At 41.7% G+C, this 24,755-nt stretch overlaps 1 protein-coding gene across 2 annotated transcripts in view; it reads right to left on the bottom strand.

Moving 5' to 3' along the window:
- Positions 1-203: 203 nt before the first annotated feature.
- exoc2 (exocyst complex component 2) overlaps positions 204-24,755 on the bottom strand; it is a 51,901-nt gene continuing 27,349 nt past the window's right edge. For both annotated transcript variants that reach the window (XM_004571759.2, XM_076875621.1), the window contains exons 9-28: positions 23,496-23,577; positions 23,295-23,397; positions 18,536-18,654; positions 14,388-14,501; positions 13,959-14,083; positions 12,821-12,889; positions 12,562-12,719; positions 12,319-12,440; positions 10,737-10,798; positions 10,443-10,523; positions 8,602-8,661; positions 7,244-7,305; positions 7,088-7,157; positions 5,384-5,500; positions 3,602-3,743; positions 2,057-2,112; positions 1,822-1,944; positions 1,544-1,605; positions 1,118-1,177; positions 204-1,014 (exon numbers count right to left, since the gene is read on the bottom strand). In XM_004571759.2, coding sequence (XP_004571816.2) covers positions 921-1,014; positions 1,118-1,177; positions 1,544-1,605; positions 1,822-1,944; positions 2,057-2,112; positions 3,602-3,743; positions 5,384-5,500; positions 7,088-7,157; positions 7,244-7,305; positions 8,602-8,661; positions 10,443-10,523; positions 10,737-10,798; positions 12,319-12,440; positions 12,562-12,719; positions 12,821-12,889; positions 13,959-14,083; positions 14,388-14,501; positions 18,536-18,654; positions 23,295-23,397; positions 23,496-23,577 — 1,881 coding nt within the window. In that variant the 3' untranslated portion in view covers positions 204-920. The remainder of the gene's footprint in view (positions 1,015-1,117; positions 1,178-1,543; positions 1,606-1,821; positions 1,945-2,056; positions 2,113-3,601; positions 3,744-5,383; positions 5,501-7,087; positions 7,158-7,243; positions 7,306-8,601; positions 8,662-10,442; positions 10,524-10,736; positions 10,799-12,318; positions 12,441-12,561; positions 12,720-12,820; positions 12,890-13,958; positions 14,084-14,387; positions 14,502-18,535; positions 18,655-23,294; positions 23,398-23,495; positions 23,578-24,755) is intronic.

Raw genomic sequence — 24,755 nt, 5'->3', positions numbered from 1 at the left:
ATGTATATGGTGCCACATGCAGGTTCTGTGTTTATACATAGTTAAATAAAGCTGTTTAGTACACCCTCTTTAAAACACATGTTAAATCAAGCATTCGTGTATTACTGGGTTTTTGGCAGGGTAATACAAAAGAATTTACTGCAGTCTTAAAGAAGCATTTTTTTATTAATGTCTCATGAGGTGAGAAAAAAATGAGTTGATGGTAAATTCCAATGATGGTGTTTTATTAGAAGAAAAGCATCAATATAACTGACTCACAGTTACATCAGTGTGGTTTCCACAGATGAAGCTTACTGACAAACATGCTGGATTTCAATGAAATGTGATGGGACAATAAGGCTGCATGAAAAGGATTAAAGCAGTACAATGCTTTCAAAAAACAAACTATCAACCATGCCTAAAAATCCTGACAGGATCAGGATCTGATCCAGTTCCATGTAGCTCACAGACTGAGATTTTGCAGCTCTAGCTGAAGGCTGATGTTTAGTTAACTTACTGAGCAATACAGGTGGCACAGTACATGAAAACCATCTTGTTGTCATCATCATCATTTAAAAAAATCTTGTTACTTTGACACACATTTCATTCAGAGTCTGCAGCTCCACATCCCACTGACAGACTGTTCCTGAACTTTCTAGAAACAAGCACATTAGCCACTCACTTACTACTTGTCAGTACGTGAGTGGCCGTACATAATTAGCATACCCAACGTAACAGGGACTGTCCTGCACAGTAACAATGAAATCGACTCATTTAGTGTCTTCGAGATTAGATGAATACACACTTGTGTTTAATCGAGTAAAGCAGAAATTGAAAGTGATGAGTAAACAAAAAAGTGATAACCGAAGAGATACAGACAAAGTTCATTAGCTAATAGATAAGACACAGACTTCTGTTTTGGGTGGTGGAGTGGATGAGATTTATCTCTTGATGGGCTGGACAGAGGAGGCATGGAAGCAGGTGAGCTGGAGCTGCATGCTGCTCTTAAACTTGTTCAGCAGCTCTTCCAGTAACCTGCAGATAATATTAAAATTAAAGATTAATCTCAAAGACACAAAGGAAACGCCAAAAGGTCACAGTCCCTCCAATTAGTAACATATACCGGAATCAGACTCACTTCTTATCGGCGCCGCTGTGTAACTGAGGCAGAGACTCCAAAGCCAGTTTGAAGCTGGCGCTGAAAATGAGAAGCTTAGTTAAAAATGTCACATAAAGGAACCCATTTATGAACGATAGAGAACTAGAAAACACAGTTCAAGATGGGTCTGTGTGTGTATGCGGGCACACTAACCTGCCATACATGAACATACACGCGCACTCAAACACACACACAGAGGCGCACATCACAGTACATGCACACAACAGAACCAGATTACTTTCACTTCCTTTCCAAAACCCTCCAACTAACATAAATAGGGATTGTAGTGAGGGATGTGTGACTGCTAAGATTTATGTCCGTGACATCCACAGCCATAAATCACTGGGCACATATGTGGGACTTCCTGTCTCTGCCACTGTGGGGATCTGTATTTGTCGCACTTACTTGCTGTCGGCGTTTAGGTATGTGGCTATAGCATCTCTCAGAGCACACAGTTCAAGTCGAGCCTGTATGGGGGTTTACAGAAAAAGGGCAACAACGGAGATGTAATCATGTAATCATCATCAACTGACACCAGATGGTACCTTGAACTGAAATATGGCTTTATCAAAAATGACAGGTAATTCCCCCCAAGTGCGGTGGTCGACTTATGAGTCAGGGTCCTACTATGAGTGAGAAACTGCTCTGCGACTGCGGGTATGTGCGTGTGAGTGTGTACCTACCTGTAGGGCTCCGTTTTTGCTGAAGAAGGACACACACTGCATAAGACGGCACATTTCATCCGCAACAGACTCAACGATTCTAGACAAAACCCGAGGAACCAGATCCTTCGAGACTGTGAACACCTGACACAGAAAGAAAGAAAAAAAACGTCACGATGGGGGACGAGGTGGCAAAAGCACCTAGTAGAAGCAGTGTCTGACAAATGAGTGATGAGTTTTAAAGGCATTCAAGCACCTCGGCATGAACTGCAATAATATTGACCAGAGCCTCCTTCAGGTAGTTCCTTACACCTGTGAAAGAAGAAGGCACAAAGTGAACAAACAAAGATCCAGATAAAAAGCAAAACATCAGACATGTAACAATTAGCCATGAAAGGAAAGTGAATCTGTTTTGTTTATTTACAGCTTCTTATATCTTAAATGTATATTTCATCTTAACTATACATCTTATACTTGGCCACAGTTTCCTCAGTTTAACCCCACTTTTAGCTTTCTCCCCCTCAATTTATGCCAGCTTTCTTCAGATTGGTTGCCCCTCATAAACAAAAGGTTTAACCAGCAGGTGGGTGGGGCTTCACAGCCACATCTGTGTGCTTGGGATATCTGTTCTCACTGACATCATATAGAGCGACAGTAAAAAAAAAAGAAAATGTGAGACAGCATGTTCAGCAGTGTGAGCCTGAGCATTTGTACATACTGTTGACCTTGTTATTTGAAACTCTGGCCATGTTTAGATGAACATCTGCAATTCTAACACTATATCTCTGGCAGAACAGACTATTGAAAACTCATCTTTCTCTCTTTATTTGAAAATTCAGGGCAGAGTCGTTTTCACCAGAACCTGTAGCAGCTCAACAAGACTGCAAAACCATGTTTCTCTAAGATCACAGCCCCATCCACAGCAGAGCCAAGTGGCTGTTTGATTAACAGTCCATCTGGATTTCTGATAGAAATGTGCCAACAGGATTCATTATTAGCCAAGCTAACACTGTGCCAGTGCAACGTTTTCCATTATTTAATTTCCCTCGTCTGTGAGGAGGATAAGGGGCAGATGAGTTAGTGTGCTGTGTGGAAGCTTCAAAATATAACATTACGTTGACGGTGAAACAGTCAAAGGCAAAAACAGAAAGAAAGTACTGAAACCGGATTCTTAATGCTTTGCAGCACCCCACACACAAACTTGAATCCCACACAAAAAAATGCACCAAGTGAAAGTATCATATCCTAGAACTGTGGTTTTCTGTCCAAAATGTTCCTCTTTCACATGTAGTCCAAACACACAAACTCACAGGCGACAAACCAGATCAACGCTCACAACTTTTCATCAAGATTAAGCGCCGTGCTATGAACTGCTGCCCACCTGAGACGACTCGCGCAGCTCTCACACAGTCTGACATGTTGCTTCACATCCTGTACTAAGGTAGACCACACATTCACAGTCAAGTTTCACCTGGGTTTGGGGTGCACTGCGTGAGCGAAAAAAGTCAAGCTACAACTCAAGTGTACACACATATCGCTGCACACCTACAGCTAGACACAAAGGCCATGAGCGCCTTGGGAAGACTGATTAAATGATGTTAGTGGTGTTTACAGTAAGTCATCAAAGAGCCGTACTTTACACATGACACATGTGAACCACAGCTACAAAGATTAGACACGAGAGACTCTGAGCTGTCATCCCACAGCCCTGCTAGGGGCTTAAATATGATTCTACCAGGGTCAGTTAGTGGTTGCTGACGGTGATTTCCTTCTGTTTTATCAGCGCAGGGTAACTGGGTACCTGTAGGTGTTTGGCAGTCTCTCCAATCAAAATAGCCAGCGTAGATGCCGGGCTCCAGGGAGCCTGCGATCGGATCAGCTCGTCTCTCAATGTAGGCTTCAAAGAGTTTCCGGTCCAGCCCCCGTACTGCGTCCACGCTTACCTGGCAGGTCAAGAACACACGATGTTACTGCAATGATTAGATACTAGGTAACAGATTCTCTATCCCCAATCCACACATCATTAGACATGCACAACACAATAACAAGAGATCCATATTATAATACACTATTTACTCAGCGTTCTTTGCAATGACGCACTACTTGTTTGGATTTTAATGCAGCATTTTTATCTTAGTTGTACAGATTAGCTGAATCTTTGCTGTGTTAGCTTATTGACATGCCTGTAATTTTAGCTTCAGAGCTGCGAGCAGAGAAACCTGATTCCATCTCTGTGAGCAGGTTCTAACATTAACACTAAAACGTTGATAACGTGAAGATGTCAGTGTCTCCTGTTGCCTTTTACTTTAAGTTACGATGACAATCTTGCCAAGGTTGTCTTGTGAGCCGTATGCATCAGTTTAACAGTGGTCTGAATGCATACAGACGCCTAAAGTTACATGTGCATTAGAAAATTCCCCATAAACAGAGATAACCAGTGCTTTATAGCATTTTATCTCACAAACCCACACTTCCAGTCTGAAATAAGATGAAACCTACTCCTCAAGGATTCATGCTCACCTTCTCCGATCCAGACTGCTCATAGGTGCTCAGAATTGTGGCTACTCTTCACTGGAGTTGTTGCTCACTCGTTACAAATACAACAAGGCTTTTGCTCAAAGTTTTCTCTGTCTCTGTGGTGGATATGTTTTATTGAAACAGTGAGGAACACCGATGTAAAAGCATCTCAAGAGCTTCATCAATATTTAACTACCATAGCCAGTGATGTTGCCTATCTCATGGCTTTACTTTTGAAAACATTAAAAAGTCACACAACAAAAGAAACACTTTAAAACCTGCTGTAACAGGATGCATGATTCTCCTTTACATCAACACATAACAGTGAAGTTTCTGATTTCCATGCCTATTGTTTTAAACTGCAGGCTGTGGCGTTAAAGGCTTTATTATGGAGTGTGGAAGCTGTGAGTAATTTTACTTTGCAGTCCATGTTGAAATCCTGTATCCTTCATGAACTGCATGAATAATTTAGATTGTGCATATATCAGTGACTTCTCAAGTTTACATGAATTCATTGAGAGTTTATTGCATTTCTAACTATTTACAGTATGATTACATGAGGCGGCAGCTGTGTGGCAGATGTGTTGTGTGGGAATTCTTATTTTTCAGATTTGCTTTTGCAGCTATTTTAACATTTGAAGATTACAATCTAGACAAACTGTCACCCATACGTATCTAAATATAAATGACACATGAGAATCGGTTTAAAAATGATATTTCAAAGAAAATGGCTGTAAACTGTTTTTACTGGAAAACCAACAGAATGCTTCTTTGCTTTGTGATTCAGTCATTAGTCATTGTGTGCAGCTGGATGAGTGTGTACGTGTGAAAGAAAAAAAAAAACTAGGGTGACAGTGAACTGAGCTTCCAAGACCACGACCTTTATTTTTTCTGTTGTATTTTTCTTTTAAAGAAGAGTCATCGCTCTGCTTAGAAGAGACCAGGGGACAGCTTTGTTGTTAATGACACCGCAACGCATTTCTCGCCAACAACACTGAGCGCTCCTTCCTTTGTGTGAAGTCTTTTTTTCAAAGCACAGTTGCAGATTAGAAGTGTTGATACTGACCCGTGTGATCTTCTCTGTCCCCGTGAAGCTATGTTTCTCAAAGTGATGGGCCAGGTTCAGGAATGTGTGTCTCTCGAGGTACTGGCAGTTACTCAGGATTATCAGTAGACGCTGCTCCTACACACACACACACACACACACACACACACACACACACACACACACACACACACACACACACACACACACACACACACTTGAATGCTTTGACTGCCACAACACAACATTGTCACAGCTTAGGTTTAATTTACAGACTGTAGACCTGGATTTGGATTCTGGATGTTTGGATGTAAAAGTGCATGCAGAAGTGCCTCAAGCCTGTTTCTATTGGCCAGCAGAGGGCGACTCCTCTAGTTGCAAAAAGCAGCCCCAATGCATAGACGTCTCTTGGAAAACAGTCCTCACCTTTCTCGCTCTTTGACCTCAGCAAACACTTCTGATGAGTTTCGGGTCTCAGTTGCTAGTTTCGAGTCTTACTGAATACAACACGACGTTAATTTTTATAAATTATGGCGTGCTCAAGGACCAGTGAGCAGGGTACACTTTAGGCTGGGACACTAGCATTTGAGCATCATGACATTCACTCCATTCTCCTGATATAAAGTTTAAAACGCTAAACCAGCAACAACTGACTCAAGGGGACATCATTAACCAATGACAGCTGCAATCCACATCATTTATGTTCAAAAGATACACAGTGTATGTGGCGTTCATACCACCATGATGATCAGGCTGAGCTCTGTAGCCTGTGGTTAAACTTCCTAACCTGAAACCTATGACAAACCTTTAATCCTCGTACAATTCTGGAGAGGTTCTTACAACCACAATGTGCTTTGCTTTCCAAAATATGTCCTTGGTTTAAAGTTGTGGTTTCAGTGAAGCTTGGAGCGCTCTTTTTCTCACAATGTCTTTGTGAATATTGTCCAGTGCCTGTGTTTGATGTCTGGTAGAATGGTTGCCTGGCCTAACTGCAAAACAAATCTACCTTAGTGTAGGAACCTGAAACTACTTTTAACAAGCTCTCACTCGTTAAAATGCCCATGCTTTTAATATTCACCCTTACAAACACACAATAAAGCATGCCAATTAAACGTGTGCACAGAGACACTGTCAGAATGACATTCTGATGCCTACAACATCACTGGCAGGAGTTTGCAGTCCAAAATTAAGCAAACCAACCATGCTCCAAAAGCTTAGTGGCCTAAAGTAAACTGATGTCTTTGTGTTAATAGCAGTGACGCACTGTCCAAGTTTGCATGTACTGGTTGCTAGATTGCCAACTCACAAAAACACCCATTTGTATCATGACTGACACTAGTCTTAACTCTGGTCATCTGCTCTCAGTCAAGTCTGGCAGCATATTCAGGCTGGGGAAACCCCTTCTGCACCTTGCTCCATTTCCCCTTACCAGAAGCACTCTACGCCCTGCCCTTCTTCCTCCTCTTCGTCCTCCCCTGCGCTTAACCCCCTTTGCTAACATCTCAAACAAGTTACAGGAAATAAGGACGTCTCTACTTCTTGTCCACAACCAGGAAACAGACTGATAACATTTCGTGGTTCGAATGAGTGACACATGTTTGTCTAGTTGTGTAAAGGAGGGAGCCCACGCTCTGGTGTGACGCTGGCAGTTGCCACATGTGCGTTTTCGAGTGTTTAAACCTCATACGATTTAAAGAATGTAATAAAGAAAAACACTGTGCTTACAGATGTTGGAGTAAAGCCCTCTTGAATGCCAGTAAACCGATCAGGAGCGGACAGGTCCACTGAAATGTTGCTGTACACATGGGAGAGATTTTAAAATGTTGTCCAAGTGAAGCACAGTAACCACAGAGATGAGAAAAAAATCCTCCAAATACTTACTGAGATGTGTTAATGTCTCCATCTGTCTTAGTACTCAGCTGCTCCAAACTGTTTACAAAGACCTATGGAGACGCATTTATCAGACATGTGAAAAGACAATTTTAGGTGCATCACTAATATCTTACTCTGTGATCAAAACAGGTTAGTACAGACTTAGATCTAAGGTACACTGAAACAGTAAAGTGGACAGTGTGTGCATGTCAACACGTAGGGTTATCTTCACCTCACAGTAAATAAAAGACCAAATAAAATCTTAGCAGCTGCTCTATGACTGAACAGATGTAAGACAAATATAGAACACAGAGGTTTTCAGGTCTATATATGACTTTGGTGATCAGTGCACAGGGCCTCAGGGCAAGAGGCAGGATAGACCCTGGACAGGTCACCAATCTGTCGCAGGGCTAACACAGACAATCATTTGTACACCATGTTCACACCTATGGGCAAATTAAAATCACCAATTAACCTAACCCCACTAAGTGGACATCTCTGGACCATCTGTGGCACCTGAAGAAAAACTCACACAGACACAGGAAGAACATGCAAACTCCACACAGAAAATGAACTGCAGTTCCTCAATGGCCAGTTGAGTCTCCTGTGCTAAAATGGCCAACTTAGAGCATTAAAAGGATATTCTCTTCCTTCTAAACAAGTAGCTGATTTATTTTTTATATTCTATTCATGTGAAGTGCTCAAGTGTTAAATGTTCAAAAGTTAGAGATGTGGCTGCTTTGACTGACAGGAGAGCCAAGACAGTGAGGTGTAGCTTACAGCTGCCTGCTAGGACCCACCTCAACTAATCCAAGTACAGTACGCCTCAGTCAAACAGGCCCAGAGACTGGTTAGCAACGCCCCTGGCAACCTCTGACTACTAGAGGAAAATGATGTCTTTCCTGACCGTTTGGTGGAGGCTCCTGGTAGTCGCAAAGCGAGAGCTGCCAGGAAGCCTTCTGTGACTGGTAGCTGCCAGATGGTTGCGTTTTTGCTGTTGCTACGTTTTAAAGCATTTTAAAGGAATTGTCTAAAAATATATACCTGCCTTATGATACAGATCATCAAAGGTAAGTTTTAGTAAGTTCATTTATAGAATTTTATTGTTTTTATTTAGCACTAATTATATGTATCTCTTTATTTGCCAACAATGCTTGCTAGGAGTAGCTGACTACACCCGACTCTCATCCAGATTTGGCCACTTCTGTATTCGATAAACAACATAAACACATGAAGGCTGAGGCTTCAAAATGTGGAAATCAAAACCAGTGGTAGACATCATGGTGGCTACTTCCATCCTATGCAAACAGTCTTTGTTCATAACAAAATCCTATGCATGTTCTTGAAAATAAGTGTACACGTCTTACCTTCATGATCCTCACGCTGAGCTCTGCAGCCTGGTCCTGGACCTGCTCCAACTGCAACACCTGTGGAAAAGAACGTAACGGTAACGATGCTTTCTTGACGTGACTAAAGCTGTTTATTCTAAAATTCATAAAGGATTTCTTTGTGTTGAACCCTGGATAGTTATTTCATAGTTTCTGTTAACAGCAGGGTTTATACTTTACTACTTTGCGAAGTGCTGAATTAAAACCATCCAAGTTTTGATATCATTTCTGTTTGCAACAGAAGTACCGTGGCTTCAAATAAAAGATCATCACATAAAGCAACTCCACAGAGTGAAATTTCATTCCTATAAGTTTACTGCACTGTGCGACATGCACAAGGGCAGGACAAGAAGAGTGATGAATGTAGCACCCACTGAACCGAGGCCAGGACGCACAGCAGTTATTCCTCCACTACTTGTTCTTCTGCTACAACAAACTAACTACATTTTCTTCTTTATTTAATTTTTTCTTTTTGTTTTGTTTTCTACATCAATCTATTTACATCCCTTTTCTTCACAATTCCAACAGGGATCTTAATTTTAAACCCATCTCATTGTGCAACAAAGACTGCTGTCTTCAAAACATGACTAAAGATGATATCAGTATAATTTTTTAACATTGGTCACAGAGACCATGCGGCTAAGCTTGATTTATATTCACCAAAATTTGAATTTTCTTTTTTCATACAAACCCACTTCTATAAAAGTTTGGATGCTGTGTAAAATGTAAATAAATGCAATGACTTGCAAATCTCATAAATCTACATTTTTCACAAAAAGACAGCAAAAACATATCAGATGTTTAACCTGAGACGTTCTACTACTTTATGAAAAACAATTAGTTAGTTTGAATGCAATGGCAGCAACATGCCTCAAAAAAGTTCGGATGGAGAAACGAAAAAATTGAAAAGTTAGTGGTACTTAAAGAAGGAGCTGGAGGAACATTTTGCAACTAATTAGGTTAGCTGGTAAAAATAATAAATGTCTTAGAGAGGCAAAGTTTCACCAATCTGCAAAAACAACTCCAACTACAGAATAGTGTTTGTTACTGTAAAATTATGAAGACTGAATATCTTATCATCTACGCTGCGTGTTATCATTTACAAAAACCAAAAAACACAGAGCGATCTCTATGTACAAGGGGCAAGTCTGAAAATCAGTACTGGACTCTCGTGCACTTTGGTTTCAGAGGTGGCGCTGCAGTAAAAGCAGGCATGATTCTGTAATGAAAATAACTGCATGGGCTCAGGCACACTTTTAGAAAACAGTTTACAATATCATCGACCAAAAAGAAGAAGCCTGTGTGAAACACTGCCGTCATCTCTGGGACAAAGCTCAGGTCAGACTAATGAAAATTTGAAATTATTTTATTAGAACACTGATGCTGCGTCCTCTCAGCTAAAGAGGAGATGAACCAGTCATATTTAAAAGGTATCTACCTCTGATAGTATGGGTGTGCGTTAGGAGTCAGTGGAACTGACACATTGCACATCTGGAAAGGCACAACAGATTTTATGCTCTTATCCAGAAGTCTTTTTCTTTCTGTGCTGCTGCCATCGAACTCAACATCACCTCAGCGATGCTAAAGTTTGTGACAATGCCAGGAACAGCAGGATTCCCATTCATTCATTCAGAGGGACAATTACTGCAATTGAAAGGAGGCATGCCAGCCCCATAACAGCCTGTGTCTAACAGATGACAAGTAACTGTCACGTGTCAGTGTCAGCTATTTAAGTTCATTTAATGGATGAAGAAACTCATGACTATTGATTATCATGTGAAAACTTCTGTAGCTCTGATGTTTGCAGGGTATGAACGAACATTTGTTTCTCCGGGTTTGATTTCCAGGGGCTCTTTGAGTGACTGCAGCATCTGGACCATACACTGCTCAAACCGTGAAGGCTGCAAAAACATTAAAAACAGAGATTACAAACATGGGCTACATTAGATAACATCACACTTCAACACAGATTAGTTAAAACAGACCCACAAGTACTCAGTGGACTAAACAAATGCAATGAATCGCTGCCAGCTAGAAAGTATACATAGATATTAAACTTTCTGTGATTTCTATGAAGACACAGAGTGCTGCTTGATAAATTAACCAATCCTTACCAGGCTGGTGATTCCCTCATTATCTACCAACCAGTCTTCCTTTTCAGCAAGCCTGTTGACATCTATGGGTATAAAAAGCACAAATCGAAAGGGCCATCACTTGAAACTGTGCTACAGTTTTTTGAACTCAGAGCCGTTTACATGTGGAGTGTGGAGACTTTCATAAGGGGTCGTAAGTAATGGAAATATGAACAGATTTAAAGGTTTCTGAGGGAAAACCACATGATATAAAATCAAACCCTTTCTTCCCAGACCACAATTTGGTGTGTGCGTGTGGTGTGTTTGTGTGTGTGAGAATGTGCGTGTGAGTGGGGGGAGTTAAGAAAAAAAAACAGTCACTCTTCTCAAAATGACCATACCTAACCACAAGTGAAACACAGCCTGTCTGGTTTTAGTCTCATAACACTTTCTCCATTACTAACCTGGAAGTTGAATTAGCTAAAAGTGACACTTGAGGACACTGACCACTAAGCGCTTATTAACAAATTCACATGGTTTTATAAAAATCTGTCGTGTTCTGCAGGTTTTGAGTTCATGTCCTTTCGCATTCTTGTCTAGCAGGGGATTACACAAGTAACGGATGATAATCAAAGTGTGATTTCAGAATGACACAGCTTTTTATTTCTCATGTGGAGATTAATAACGTGTCTATGGTGACAACTTTTTTTTATTCTACTGGTAAAGATTCCCAATGCTGTTTTGCTTAGACCAACAAATACATTATTTGCAAGGGTAAGCAGGGCCTGGCATATTTTGCCCCATGTAGCTGGTACAAGCAGGCATACTTTCCAGTAAACGTCTTCTTAACACACTCGGTCAACACATTTAAAAGCCTTTCAATGTACAATAATAAATTAGGTACAAATACATACATGAATAAATACTATACATATCTTTATTTTAAAAACCCAGAAAAACAAGGTAAAATGTAGACACTAGAAATAAAGATTTTAAGGATGTTATGAGCCCCTCCAGAGTGAGTGTTTCATGTTTCACTGTACATCAGCACACTAGCAGATGCCAAGCTTCGCCTCAAATATCATACCGATCTTGTTAAACTTTGACAAAACCTTGGTTTCTTGCATGTTAACTTTCTTGCATGTTAGCTTCTCTAGGATCCGCAAAGAAAAGAAGCAGTTTTCCTCTCAGTCTAGGACTAGAGTGATTTACAGGCATCTATCTGGCTGTAATCTAAAGCAACTGGATGTCGTTTACCTACCTACCTCCAGGTTTATTACTGGTGCTAATTTTAGTTCTCAATACTTCATATAATATGAAATTGTTAGATGTTTTTTGCTGCCTGAAAAATGTGATATTTTGGATAACTGGATGAGAAGGCTCTCATTAGGAAGCCATTGTACATTATTTATGTACTAGATGGGTGTTCAGGACAATAATGGGCTCAGTCCAAAGACTGGCTCTGTCACATGAAGATTGCATTGACACAGCAAAAGCTGCTTTTAGTTTTTATGATCCTGCCACACTGAACATTGAAAACAAAATAAACTGTTTGGTAACTTGGAGTCAATTAAAATGAAGATCTTGATGAAAATATTTTGTCCATTACTGAGAGCTCTCTCACCTTCTGTTGTGTGCACCAGAGTCACCATGAGACAGTGAACTCTCAAATCCAGCAGAAGATCCTGGATCACCTGCAGCAAATCATTTGGGATCTCCATAGCAGACAGAGCCTCATGACAACCCCTGGATGAGAAACGCCAGAGAACAGAGGTCTGTTATTAAAGGCAAGGTAAGCATGTGGCTCCCAAATGCCTCCATTTAACCAAACATGTAAGCAAATTAATTACAGCCAAAGTGTGAGGACCTGACAGTGTGTATGATTTGTGTAAGCCATGATCCAGCCAACTCTGTCTTGCTCTCCCAGCCTCCATAAAGACTCAGCTCCCCTTGCGGCAAGGTGGCGGGTAAGAGAGCACCCCGAATGAGCTTCACGAGCCGACTGGTCAGCTCTTCAATCATTTTCTACAAAACAGACAACATACAGTATGTACTGCAGAATGTGTCTTTAAAAAACATTATCTCAAATTAACATTAGAGTAAACTGGAGTTAGAAATCCTCATACTTTAAAGTCATTCTGTCTCTGTCTGGCATTCTTCTTGGATTTTTCCACTTGCCCAGATTTCTCTCCAGTCTGTAGGGGAAGACACAAATACTTAGTCACCTCTGAGAAGTCCAGATTACTGACGGAAAATAGATTTTATGTTGCTTTCTGTGCCTGCATTAGAGCAAACTATGATAATGCAAATGACATTCATTCAACTTTTCTTGAGAATAATCAAATAATTTCTCTTAAATGGAAACCCTGAAAAACACAGATATGGAATGTAAACCTGCAGAGGATTTCGAAAAAACTGAGTTTCTAAAAAAAGCTTTTATTAGCCTAGCCTAAAGTTTTCATGGGAAATATTCTTGTTCACGGAGACATTTGTGTATTACTAAGAACACCATTCGTTTTGGCCTATCAGTAGAAGCTCATTAACCTGAGTTGACTCATGGAAAATCATTCCCCTTCTCTTAATCCCAAATTAAATACCTAACTCACCAAAGGAATTTCATGAGATAATCCTCAATGAATATGAGTGAAACAAAGCTGAACTATTGAGCTAAATTTATAGCAATTTATTTATTATACCAGTTTTTATTGTCATTTATTTCAATTGTTGTATTGATTATGTGACAAAACTAATGTCCCTTTCATTCTTTTGCAGATGTTGTCCATAATGTGGTGTTAGCACGCGTATCGATCTACTGGTTAAAGATTTTCGACAGGGCACGGTCCCTTGATGGCACTCCTTTCCACACAATTTCAACAAAAACACAATTTTATTTTTGCTTTCACTACACTTTAACCACACTTTTGAAGATTATAATTTGTGCATTATAAAGCAGCTGGTTGTGTGATGTGTGAAATCAAAATGCAGCACGACATGGAGAGGTTTGTGGTGCTGTGACTTTCCTTGCCCCTCTGACTTGAGATATTCTGACTCACTTCTAATCTTGACCCTCCAAATGACAATCACTGCCTTGAACCCCTATATTTACAAAAATAATGGAAATGACCACAAACAAAGATTTACATTTTTGGGCTACAGCTCCACAGGGCCACGTTCATCTCTGGATTATCTTGTGTGGCAAAGTGACCACTGTTGCTATAAAAACATGCTGTATGCAGGATTTCTGTCTACTTGGTGAGTATTCACCTCGCTAAAAAGACTTCCATTAACGTAGGAGATCCAAAGCTTCCAGAAATTGGGCAGCTGACCGATCACAACATCTGAAAGCTTCTCCACAAACTGCACCTGCTGCGGGGTCTCAAAGTGCCAATCTAGAAAAAAAGGACACACAGATGACATGATAGAGGATATTGGCATAATGACTGTGCAGTTCCAATATTCACATATCAGAATGGTTTAATTCCTGGCACATAAAGCTTAAGATCTTTGTTTTTTTTATTTGTGCCTTTACCGTACAGTGTGATGCAAGATTCCCCTAAACACTGTACACGACCAAAAGTGTTACACACACACACAAACAAACAAACGTACGTGTGTACAGAGTTTAGCGCAGACAGGGAAGCCCCCCTTAGAACTCAGTGTGTGGGCGAATCTGTGAAGTGCTGCACTACTCACTGCTGGATCGTGGCGTTCGGAGACTGCCCCCTCTCTTCAGAGACGCGGTGTGGCTGAGCCTTCCGAGGGCTGGTGGACGGGTATCCCCCTCTGGGTCCAGAGCTCCCGCACCCACTGAGAGACATAACGAAAGTGGGGAGGGATGAGAAATGAGCTTGAAGGGAAAAGAAACACATACTCCACATATTAAATAATCACATTTTCATAATTCCACATTCCTCAATAAGCTTAACGGGCTTTCACACAAAACAATCCCTCCCTACTTTCTTTATTTGTGTTCTGATCCATCTCAGCGGAGAGAATGTCCCCTTGTTTTCACGGTGGGGAAACAGAGCAGTGGTCTTTGCGAGTGCTGGGGTGAAGTGGGTTTACGCTGGCCACAATGTGCTCTGTCACATCTGATTCTTAAGAGCTCCTCTAGATGGCAACAGGGAGCTATGCAGCGGTAATGAATGAGAAAGTTCTGCAACCACACACTCCTATCGCTGCATGTGAGACAACGTTAGCAAATTGAATCTGTGAGATAACTTAATGATAACAGAACAAGGGGTGGCAAAAAGGAATGAAAGTGAAAGACTGCGGTGCTAAGAAGATCAAAATTGCTACAATGAAAATGAAACTTTAAGGACAGGTTCGTGCAACGCTGCACTACGCCCACACCAGTTTGTCTAAATCAATGGAGACTGATGAGCCACATTTCCAAAACATGTGTCTCTCACACACACTCACATACACAGAAAAGCGTACTGGTGAGTCACAATGTTGAATGTAGTGTGTAAGCAAGAATTGAGAAATCCCCAAGCAGAGGAGAAAATTGTGGTTGAGGTGGCTGTGCACACAACACACCCATCCAGGCCAGAAAATGTAAGGAAATTCTCATTTGAGTCAGACTATCTGTAAACAGACGAGGCTTTCTTATATCGCAAATACACACAGACAGACACACGCGCGCACACACACACCATATGGTGCAATACAGGCTCTGTCTCTCTGAAGTTTTCCTGTCTTTTTACAGGGATGAGAGCTGCTGTTGACCCAGGTGGCCGCCGAATCCTCAGAATGGACAAGCACTTGCATTCTGAGGACTGCATGTGTTTTGCTGCTCTGTACGTTCAAAGGACTTACTATGCTGCTGCACTGCTTCTTGCTCAAATTTACAGGGGGAAACTATAGAAGCCTCTGTGTATGCGTGTTGAATAAACTGAGACAATGTGTGTCATCTATACACACTTCCTCATCGTGTCTGGGGCTTCTCTGCAGGCTGGATGGGTTCCTCTTCCAGAGGGGTCACTGACCTTGACCACACGCACACATACCTGCTTTCTGTCTAAGAGGACACAAACCTTATTCCCACGCTACAGAATACAAAAGCTTCACCACACTTCTCTTGAAAAACGCCCCAGTGTTTCACCCAGATTTTATGTGCGCACAGACAACGGGACATCTTGTCAGGAAAAGTAAAGATGGGACTTACAATAAAATCACTATTATTAATAATCTGTGACTTAAAGTTTTGAAATTCCAGGCTTTATGTACATCACAAAATTTCTGAATACAAGTAAAAAAGTTCCCTAATGAATCAATCAGTCAATACGACCACGCAAACACCTGTCAGACGTTAACCAGTATTATCACGGCATTGCTCTTACAGCAGCATTTCTGCAGCATAAAATCCCAAACACACCGTCAGAGTGTCTGAACAGTGAATTCCCACTAACTACTCACTGAAAACCTATTTTTCCAGAGGGAAAAAAAACTCCTGTTAATTGTGTTGACATTGGCAGAAGAAGTGCCGCTCGAGAAATAAAAATACTGCAGCTTCTAATTGGATCGGGCAGAGTCAGATTGCAACACTGGGGCACGATGGGAGTGTTTAGACATACGGAAGCAACTTGCTATGCTCCCTCACAAAAAAACTTCAGCTTTCAGGCCTTTGTTTCTAACAAAGATGGATGGTTTTATTTTACATTTAAGGCATTTTATAGGGTAATTAATGGAATCGTGACTACACCAGAACGACCTCTGGCCTTATATTCCTGACTAGGAACAACAGTTGAAAGAGAAAATGACACCAGTTACTGCAAATATGCCTGATGCTTACAGCGGAATAATCTCTGCCATGTGTGATGCTGACAATAGCATAAAAAAAGCTAGTGAATGCATCTATATGAAGGGAAGAGGAGGCCACCAGAAGAGTGGGTAGCTGTGAGGTACCATTGAGGGGGGGGGGTCCTATACAGAAGGAAGGGTAAGGGTGGGAAGGAAGGAGAGGAAGAGTGAAGCTGGGGGAATGCAGTGGATGTGGTTTTTATAATGATGGCTGCTGAAGCATTGCCTGGGTGGAGGCACGGGTTTCACACTTGGGCCAGAAGTGAGCAGAGGAGACCAGAGATGCTGAATATCTGCCAGAGGTGTATGTGAGGGGAAGAGGGGCGCTGTGTGACAACAGAGAAGACAGGAGACAGCTGTAACAAAGAACAAGAGCAGGGAGAAAAACAGGAAAGATTGCGTGTACCTTTCAGCATGTCTGTGTGAACACTGTGCTCACCAGAAGAATGACAGCATGGGTAATTTGTTTAAACACAACGGAGTGTTTTTTCACAGTAGTGGCGCTCTTGGCTTTCCACTTGTTTGGACCGTGTGCTTTGCTGGCACCCTAACCAAGCCTCAATATATCCCCGGGCTTGTAAGGTGTTAGGCATTCAGCAGCCACAGTCTGGATTGCAGGTGATACTGTGACCAAATGAACCCCCACCTTATCAAAGGTTGTTACACTGGGTGTCAGTGGGATTTCAAAATCTTCAATATAAATCTGTTCCCCAAAAAATACAAACCCTAACTGATCGCACACAAGTGCTGCCTGTCATTTCACTGATTCCATTTGCAGTGGACTAGGAACAAGCAAACATGCAAGTCTTTTCTAGGCAACGTAAAAATGGATTTAAAGAATGCAGGTTGGACAAAAAGTTGGGTTTGCAGGAGGCTCTCAACCAACTCTCAACAGAACTGTGCACATCTATGAGAAGACTGCACAGTTAAATGTAGGTCATTTTGGTCGCATGCTGACTGTAACTACTGTCCTCTCAGAGGCAGACGGGTATCTTAAATGATGTTACCTCAAGAACAGACATCACTCTCAAAGTTCGGCTCCAAAAATGCAGTTCCTGGAATCACCACTTGAGGCTGGTTCAATAAGCAAGCCATCCTACAGACCTCAATATTAAAAGGCCCAACTTCACTAACATCACTAAGAAGCTTGTTTACAACCTGGTTTTTAAAAATTGACACTGACACACTGACAATTGATGTGATGCTTTGAGGTATGAGGACTTTATCAATAAGTTAACATACATGTCCATGCCAGCATGTGTGTTTCTGTGCTCTTTTTTGTTTTTTGCAAACTAGCAATTTTCTGCACAGTTGGGTTGGATGAGATTTCAGACTCCCTCTCCACCACATGTTGCTCTGCAGTGGAATGTAAGTGTGAAGTAAAAGGGGCCATCCCTGACATAATCATCAAGATGAAATTTAAATGTGGAGAAGTGGGGAACGAACCAATCCCCAGATCCATCAAGCCTGAGCCCCGGAAACCACTGTTACTTTTAGCATTAGACATGTTTATGTTCCAGCTGTGCTATGTGAAGCAGCCACCCACCCCACAATGGATTTGTGCGGGTGCCTCAGTGTGAGTGTGCACGCATGCTGGCAAATCACTGGTCTTCCTGAGTGGACGGTTTCAGATCCACATTTTTCTGCTGGCTGATTTAACAGAGGAACAGCTTAATTGGGGTTAATTGTTCCAATCCATCTGTGAAGCTGTGTGTGTGAGTGAGAAAGCGGGTTTGTGTGTGTGCAGTAACATGTCAAGCGCTGAAACCTAAATCCAAAGCCAGTGCTCCATCACTTTCATCTTATTCATACATTCATGAAAAAATAAACACACAGGCCTCAAGCAAGCAGCACAGGCTGGGGTGAAGGAGGCCGGCGAAGGAGCAGGGAATGTAGGCAGAGCTCTGGAACGACTGAGACACTGCTCTCTTCCCTCAGCTCACGACATCCACCGGCTGCCTGATTGGAAATGCTAAATAGGGGCTTTTCACTACATGTGCAAAACGAATCAACTCAGACAAATGTGCATTTTTAGTCACCTCTCTGGCCACTGATGAACTCATCTCTGCAGTTCTGCATCAGCTGCAGGATCCACTTGTGCTGAGCGTAGATGCACTGCCATGCTGGATCTCCTGGAGCGTGTAGGTCAGACAGGTACCTACGAAAGCGTGGGACAGGGAGATGGAAGATGAGATGGGACAAAAAGATCAACAAAATTAAAATCCACACTTAAATGGGTGACAAATCAAAGGTCAGACAATAAAGAGTGGCCAAAAACAATAAAAGCTCTGGCTCAAGTCGGGGCAGGACAGCCCACTAATGTCAGCCTAAAATCCCCATTAGGTTTTACTGCACTTTGTCTTTTTGCATAAAGCGTAGAGGACGGCTAATTCAAATCACAATTCTTTAAAAAAAAATAAATTCCACCACAAACTCCTCACCAAGCAGGAAGAAAGGGAAAGTTGCATTTAAATGAAACGCTGTTTGAAGCACTAAGCATAAGATATGACTGTCACATTATCCGTTTTTTACTTCTCGACTATCAGAATAAAAAAAAATTCACAATGACGCCATCATGACATTTATAAAAAATATTTTTTTATGATATGCAATTTAGATTTTCCTGGATGGTGGATGCTCATATTAAACACGGTCCAAGTGTCAAGATAATGACACTCAGTAATCCCTCAGAGACAAAAGCTCAGTCCTCTGCTCTAAATGCTTCATTTCTTGATTCTATGTGACATCAATAAGAGTAGAGGTCTGGCTGTTAACACAAAGCCCCGCCCACCTAATGTACAAACCTTCTCTTGACATGAGGCACCGCATCAGAAGCAAAAACAAGCTTGTTTCAAAGACAGGATGACCTGAGAGGCTGGGCAAAGGCTCAGTATAAGATAATTGAGGAACATTTTGAACTCTGAATCATGCAGAGCAACTCTGGTCCAGTCCAGAGTCCAGGAATGAAAATGAGATGAGCATAAGCACGCATATATATACATTATGTGTATATACATATATATGTATGTATATATATATATATATATATATATATATATATAAAAAAACACCCAGCACGCCCCTGCGGGCGGTTTATCCTTCAAGCTCGGGTCCTCTACCAGAGGCCTGGGAGCTTGAGGGTCCTGCGCAGTATCTTAGCTGTTCCCAGGACTGCGCTCTTCTGGACAGAGATCTCCGATGTTGTTCCCGGGATCTGCTGGAGCCACTCGCCTAGCTTCGGAGTCACTGCACCTAGTGCTCCGATTACCACGGGGACCACCGTTACCTTCACCCTCCACATCCTCTCGAGCTCTTCTCTGAGCCCTTGGTATTTCTCCAGCTTCTCGTGTTCCTTCTTCCTGATATTGCTGTCATTCGGAACCGCTACATCGATCACTACGGCCGTCTTCTTCTGTTTGTCTACCACCACTATGTCCGGTTGGTTAGCCACCACCATTTTGTCCGTCTGTATCTGGAAGTCCCACAGGATCTTAGCTCGGTCATTCTCCACCACCCTTGGGGGCATCTCCCATTTTGACCTCGGGACTTCTAGGTTATACTCGGCACAGATGTTCCTGTACACTATGCCGGCCACTTGGTTATGGCGTTCCATGTATGCCTTGCCTGCTAGCATCTTGCACCCTTCTCCCATATGCTCTTCCAGTATTGCTCCGTCTCCAGCCTTGGTGGTGCTGTTCTCTTATTGTTCCCTTGCCACTGAGAGTACACCTTTGCTGGTTCTGTGGAGAACAGCTGGTTTATTCTCCTGCCTTCTATCTCTCTGGTGTACCTCCTCAAGCGGCTGGCCAAGGCTGTGAGTCTTTGCTTGGCAGTTTCCAAGGCCTCAGGTATGGACAGCTTGCTGTATTTCTTAGGCACCTTATTCGTCGCACCTTTCTGCAACTCCGTTAGTTGGCTAACCTCTCTCCGTGCTACTTTGATCTTGCCCTCTAGCCTCCTTCTCCATGGAGGGTACTGCCCCTTGTGGCTGTTCAACTTGTAGCCAAGCATCTCACTGATCACTGCTGCCGTATTGTAGATCAGCTTGTTAGTGTCGGTAATCGTGGTTGTAGGTATTGCCCGTAGTGCTGCATTAACATCATCTAGCAGACCTTCTGAGGGTACTTCACGTAATCTTGGTAACCGGCTACGGGGGATCCAGGTTTCAAGCTTGGCCATGATCCTATTTTTCAGGTCAGTTCCTCTCGCACTCAACGATCCTTCTCCTATCACACTTGGGGCTATGTACCCAATCTCGGGTGGGGGTGATGATATCTCCCCCCTGACCTGGCGTCCTGACTCCTCCTTGCCGTAGCATTTGTGTTGTACCTCGTCAATCTCTAGCTGTGAGAGCAGTCCCTTCTTTCGAATGTTGGAACACTGAGCTACTAGTTGTTTCGCCGTCATTGTGGATGTTGGGTATCGAAGAATCCATAGGTCCCTCATCCTATTCATGTAGCCCCTTCCGCCGGGGTTACTTGCGTAGTAGCATTCCAACAACGCCCTGTTTTCGTCCCTTGCCCACCGATGCCTTCTTGTTCCAGTAGCCCACTTTTCGTCAGGGTGCCCTGGTTCCTCAACACCTGACGCGGACCTTGTTGATCCGGGCGACGTCCGAGCCGGCATGCCTTCATATTTATCTGTCTCGCTCATGTCTGCGGTAGGCTTGCTTAGCATAGGGGGTCTAGCCTTAGGACCCTTACTGGATACAGACGCCCCAGGCAGGAATCGAACTTGCGATCCTCTGTTCCAAAGGCGTGTAGTCTAACCACTACGCTATCCAGCTGCTATATATATATATATATATATGTATATATATATGTATATATATATATATATATATACACATATATATATATATACATATATATATATATATATATATGTATATATATATGTATATATATATATGTATATATATATATATATATATATGTATATATACATATATACATATATATATATATATATGTATATATATATGTATATATATATATATATATATATATATATAGACATATATATATAGACACACACACACACACAGTGGGGCAAAAAAGTATTTAGTCAGCCACCGATTGTGCAAGTTGCCCCACCTAAAATGATGACAGAGGTCAGTAATTTGCACCAGAGGTACACTTCAACTGTGAGAGACAGAATGTGAAAAAAAAAATCCATGAATCCACATGGTAGGATTTGTAAAGAATTTATTCGTAAATCAGGGTGGAAAATAAGTATTTGGTCAATAACAAAAATACAACTCGATACTTTGTAACATAACCTTTGTTGGCAATAACAGAGGTCAAACGTTTACTATAGGTCTTTACCAGGTTTGCACACACAGTAGCTGGTATTTTGGCCCATTCCTCCATGCAGATCTTCTCGAGAGCAGTGATGTTGATTTTTTTCACACCAAGCTGCTTGCCTATTGTAGATTCACTCTTCCCAGTCTGGTGCAGGTCTACAATACTTTTCCTGGTGTCCTTCGAAAGCTCTTTGGTCTTGGCCATGGCGGAGTTTGGAGTCTGACTGTTTGAGGCTGTGGACAGGTCTCTTTTATACAGATGATGAGTTCAAACAGGTGCCATTCATACAGGTAACGAGTGGGGGACAGAAAAGCTTCTTACAGAAGACGTTACAGGTCTGTGAGAGCCAGAGATTTTCCTTGTTTGAGGTGACCAAATACTTATTTTCCACCCTAATTTACTAATAAATTCTTTACAAATCCTACCATGTGGATTCATGGATTTTTTTTTCACATTCTGTCTCTCACAGCTGAAGTGTACCTCTGGTGCAAATTACTGACCTCTGTCATCATTTTAGGTGGGGGAACTTGCACAATCGGTGGCTGACTAAATACTTTTTTGCCCCACTGTATGTATGTATGTATGTATGTGTGTGTATATACATATATATATATATATATATATATATATATACATATATATATATATATATATATATATATATACATATGTGTGTGTGTGTGTGTGTGTGTGTGTGTGTGTGTGTGTGTGGACTACAATTTTATTCTGAGAGACTGACTGACTGACCAACATGTGTTCTTATCATCCTCTATTAAAACAAAGGGGGGTTTGAATAGCTAGGCTCTTTAAAGTTAAGACATCAGATGATTCACCCCGAAAGCTGTGGCCTGACCCCCTCTGCTGTCACTCTAAAAACCAGCCGTTCATTTGTTTCTCATTACAGTTTATCTTTCAAAAGTTTGAGGAACAAGAACAAAACAAGCGCGCGTGCACACACACACACACACACACACACACACACACACACACACACACACACACACACACACACACACACACTCTCTCTCCACGTGAAGAGTAAACAGGAGCTGAGTGGGCGTTCAGAGCTGTGCCTAATGTACCAGGATGAAAGATGTTGCCATTTGCCATGTGGTTGAGAGCTGGTCTCTGTGATCCTGACAGGTTGGTCTTCACAATAATAAATAGGCAGAAACCACAAGTATGAATGGACAGATGGATGAAGTGGAAAAAAAGAAGGAAAAGAAAGACAGGGGGAGAGAAAAATAGAAGCAGAAATAAGAGAGCCAGACAACAGAAATATGACTGGTGAACTGAGGAAAGTGAGAGGGGAAAAAAAAGAAAGAGGGAGGGGGGAGGAGGTTGAAGTTCTGGTAAACGATGACACAAGCAGACATCAAAGAAACCAAAGGGAGTGGAGGGACTTGTCATGACTTTCTGCTGGATGCTGACAGAGTAGACGTGTAAAGAAAAATATCCAAACTTGAACAGGGTCATAGAATTGTAAAGAGACCTGATGTATCTTTTTTGGTCGTGAAGCGTAGACGGAGTTTGCAGCAGTTTCTCCAACAAGAGACTCCGTAGAGCTCCAATCCTCGTCTCAACCTCAGCGTACACTGCAGAAAAGTGGAGTCAAAACATTGGTAATCACCATAACAATCAGTTTAGAAAAAGCCATGATCTTCATGCAATTGTTGAAGTTAAAGCAGTTTACCTTTTTGGAAAACAGGGACCTCAGTATTGCCAAAGAGAGACTTTGCTTTCTCATAGTCATTGATCACAACATCGTAATCTCCCTGGAAAGAAAAAATAGTTCATTTCATAATGTACAGTTTTTTAACTCATCAATCATGAGACACACTTTGCATTTAAGCCTCTCTAGCTCCACCCTCTGGTTGACAATCATTTAAGCTGCATGTTAAAGCCTGTGGAGAGTTTATAAATCAGATTTGGACACCTATACACCCCAATAATAATAATAATAATAATAATAATAAACATTTGTAAAGATCAAAACTGCTTTAATTAAAACCTTTGCTTATACAAAAAAATGGAAATCAGGAAGTAGAGGGAAAAAAATTGTGTACTTTGTGCCATTATGTGGCTTCAACGGTTGAAGAGCCATTGTTTTGCTCTACATATTTATATGCTTATGTGCTGCCTACTACAGACATTTCCACAGAAACTCAACTCAAACTTTTCGAGAGAACCAAACCAGGACAATGTCCCAAACTGTCCTTTCTTTCATTTAGAAAACAGCAGGGCGCAGTGTGCTGTAGTCCCACACTTACTAGTGAAAATGAAGCACCGTTTCTACTCTTACTAATCATTCAAAGCTCTTTATTCTACAAGCAGCATTTACTCACACATTATTACAGCACTTTATGCTATTCCCTGCTTTATTCTTGTCACATCCACACCAAATCCAATCCAAATCCAGGCACAGGAAGAACATGGAAACTCCACAGAGTGTGAGTGCTGTGAGGTGACAATTCTAACCACTGCATCACTGTGCCAAGTACTCTGTTTGTTTTAGAAATAGGAACTGCCTGATTAGAGGCTAAGAGAGAAAAATCTTCAGCCCACTGGCTTCCTGCGACTTCTCCTGATATTCACCTTCTCTATCTCCAGATGTGCTGACAGCTGGCAGCTTTAAGATCATTTAATGTATGATTCAACTACGGCCCGACGAATCCTCATAGTGTGCCTATGATGTAACCCATGTGAGTGCACTGTGTCATTGGCAGCATTCACGCCTGTGCTTGTGTACATCTCCTCACATATATTCTGATAGTTTCAGCAATCTCCCTCGAGGAATATGCTAACATTTGTTAGCCCCCACATTTTGTTAATATTGAGTTTTTTAAATTGAGATGGTGATTGTGCTTCTCTCACTGATATACGAAAAAAAAATGCAGATGGAAATGCACAGGAAGAATTGATGTTGGTGAACAGGCTAATCCCAATAGCTGTG

This window comes from Maylandia zebra, linkage group LG17, assembly GCF_041146795.1.
Source record: "Maylandia zebra isolate NMK-2024a linkage group LG17, Mzebra_GT3a, whole genome shotgun sequence".
NCBI lineage: Eukaryota > Metazoa > Chordata > Actinopteri > Cichliformes > Cichlidae > Maylandia > Maylandia zebra.
This window is presented reverse-complemented; position numbering and strand designations above follow the sequence as displayed.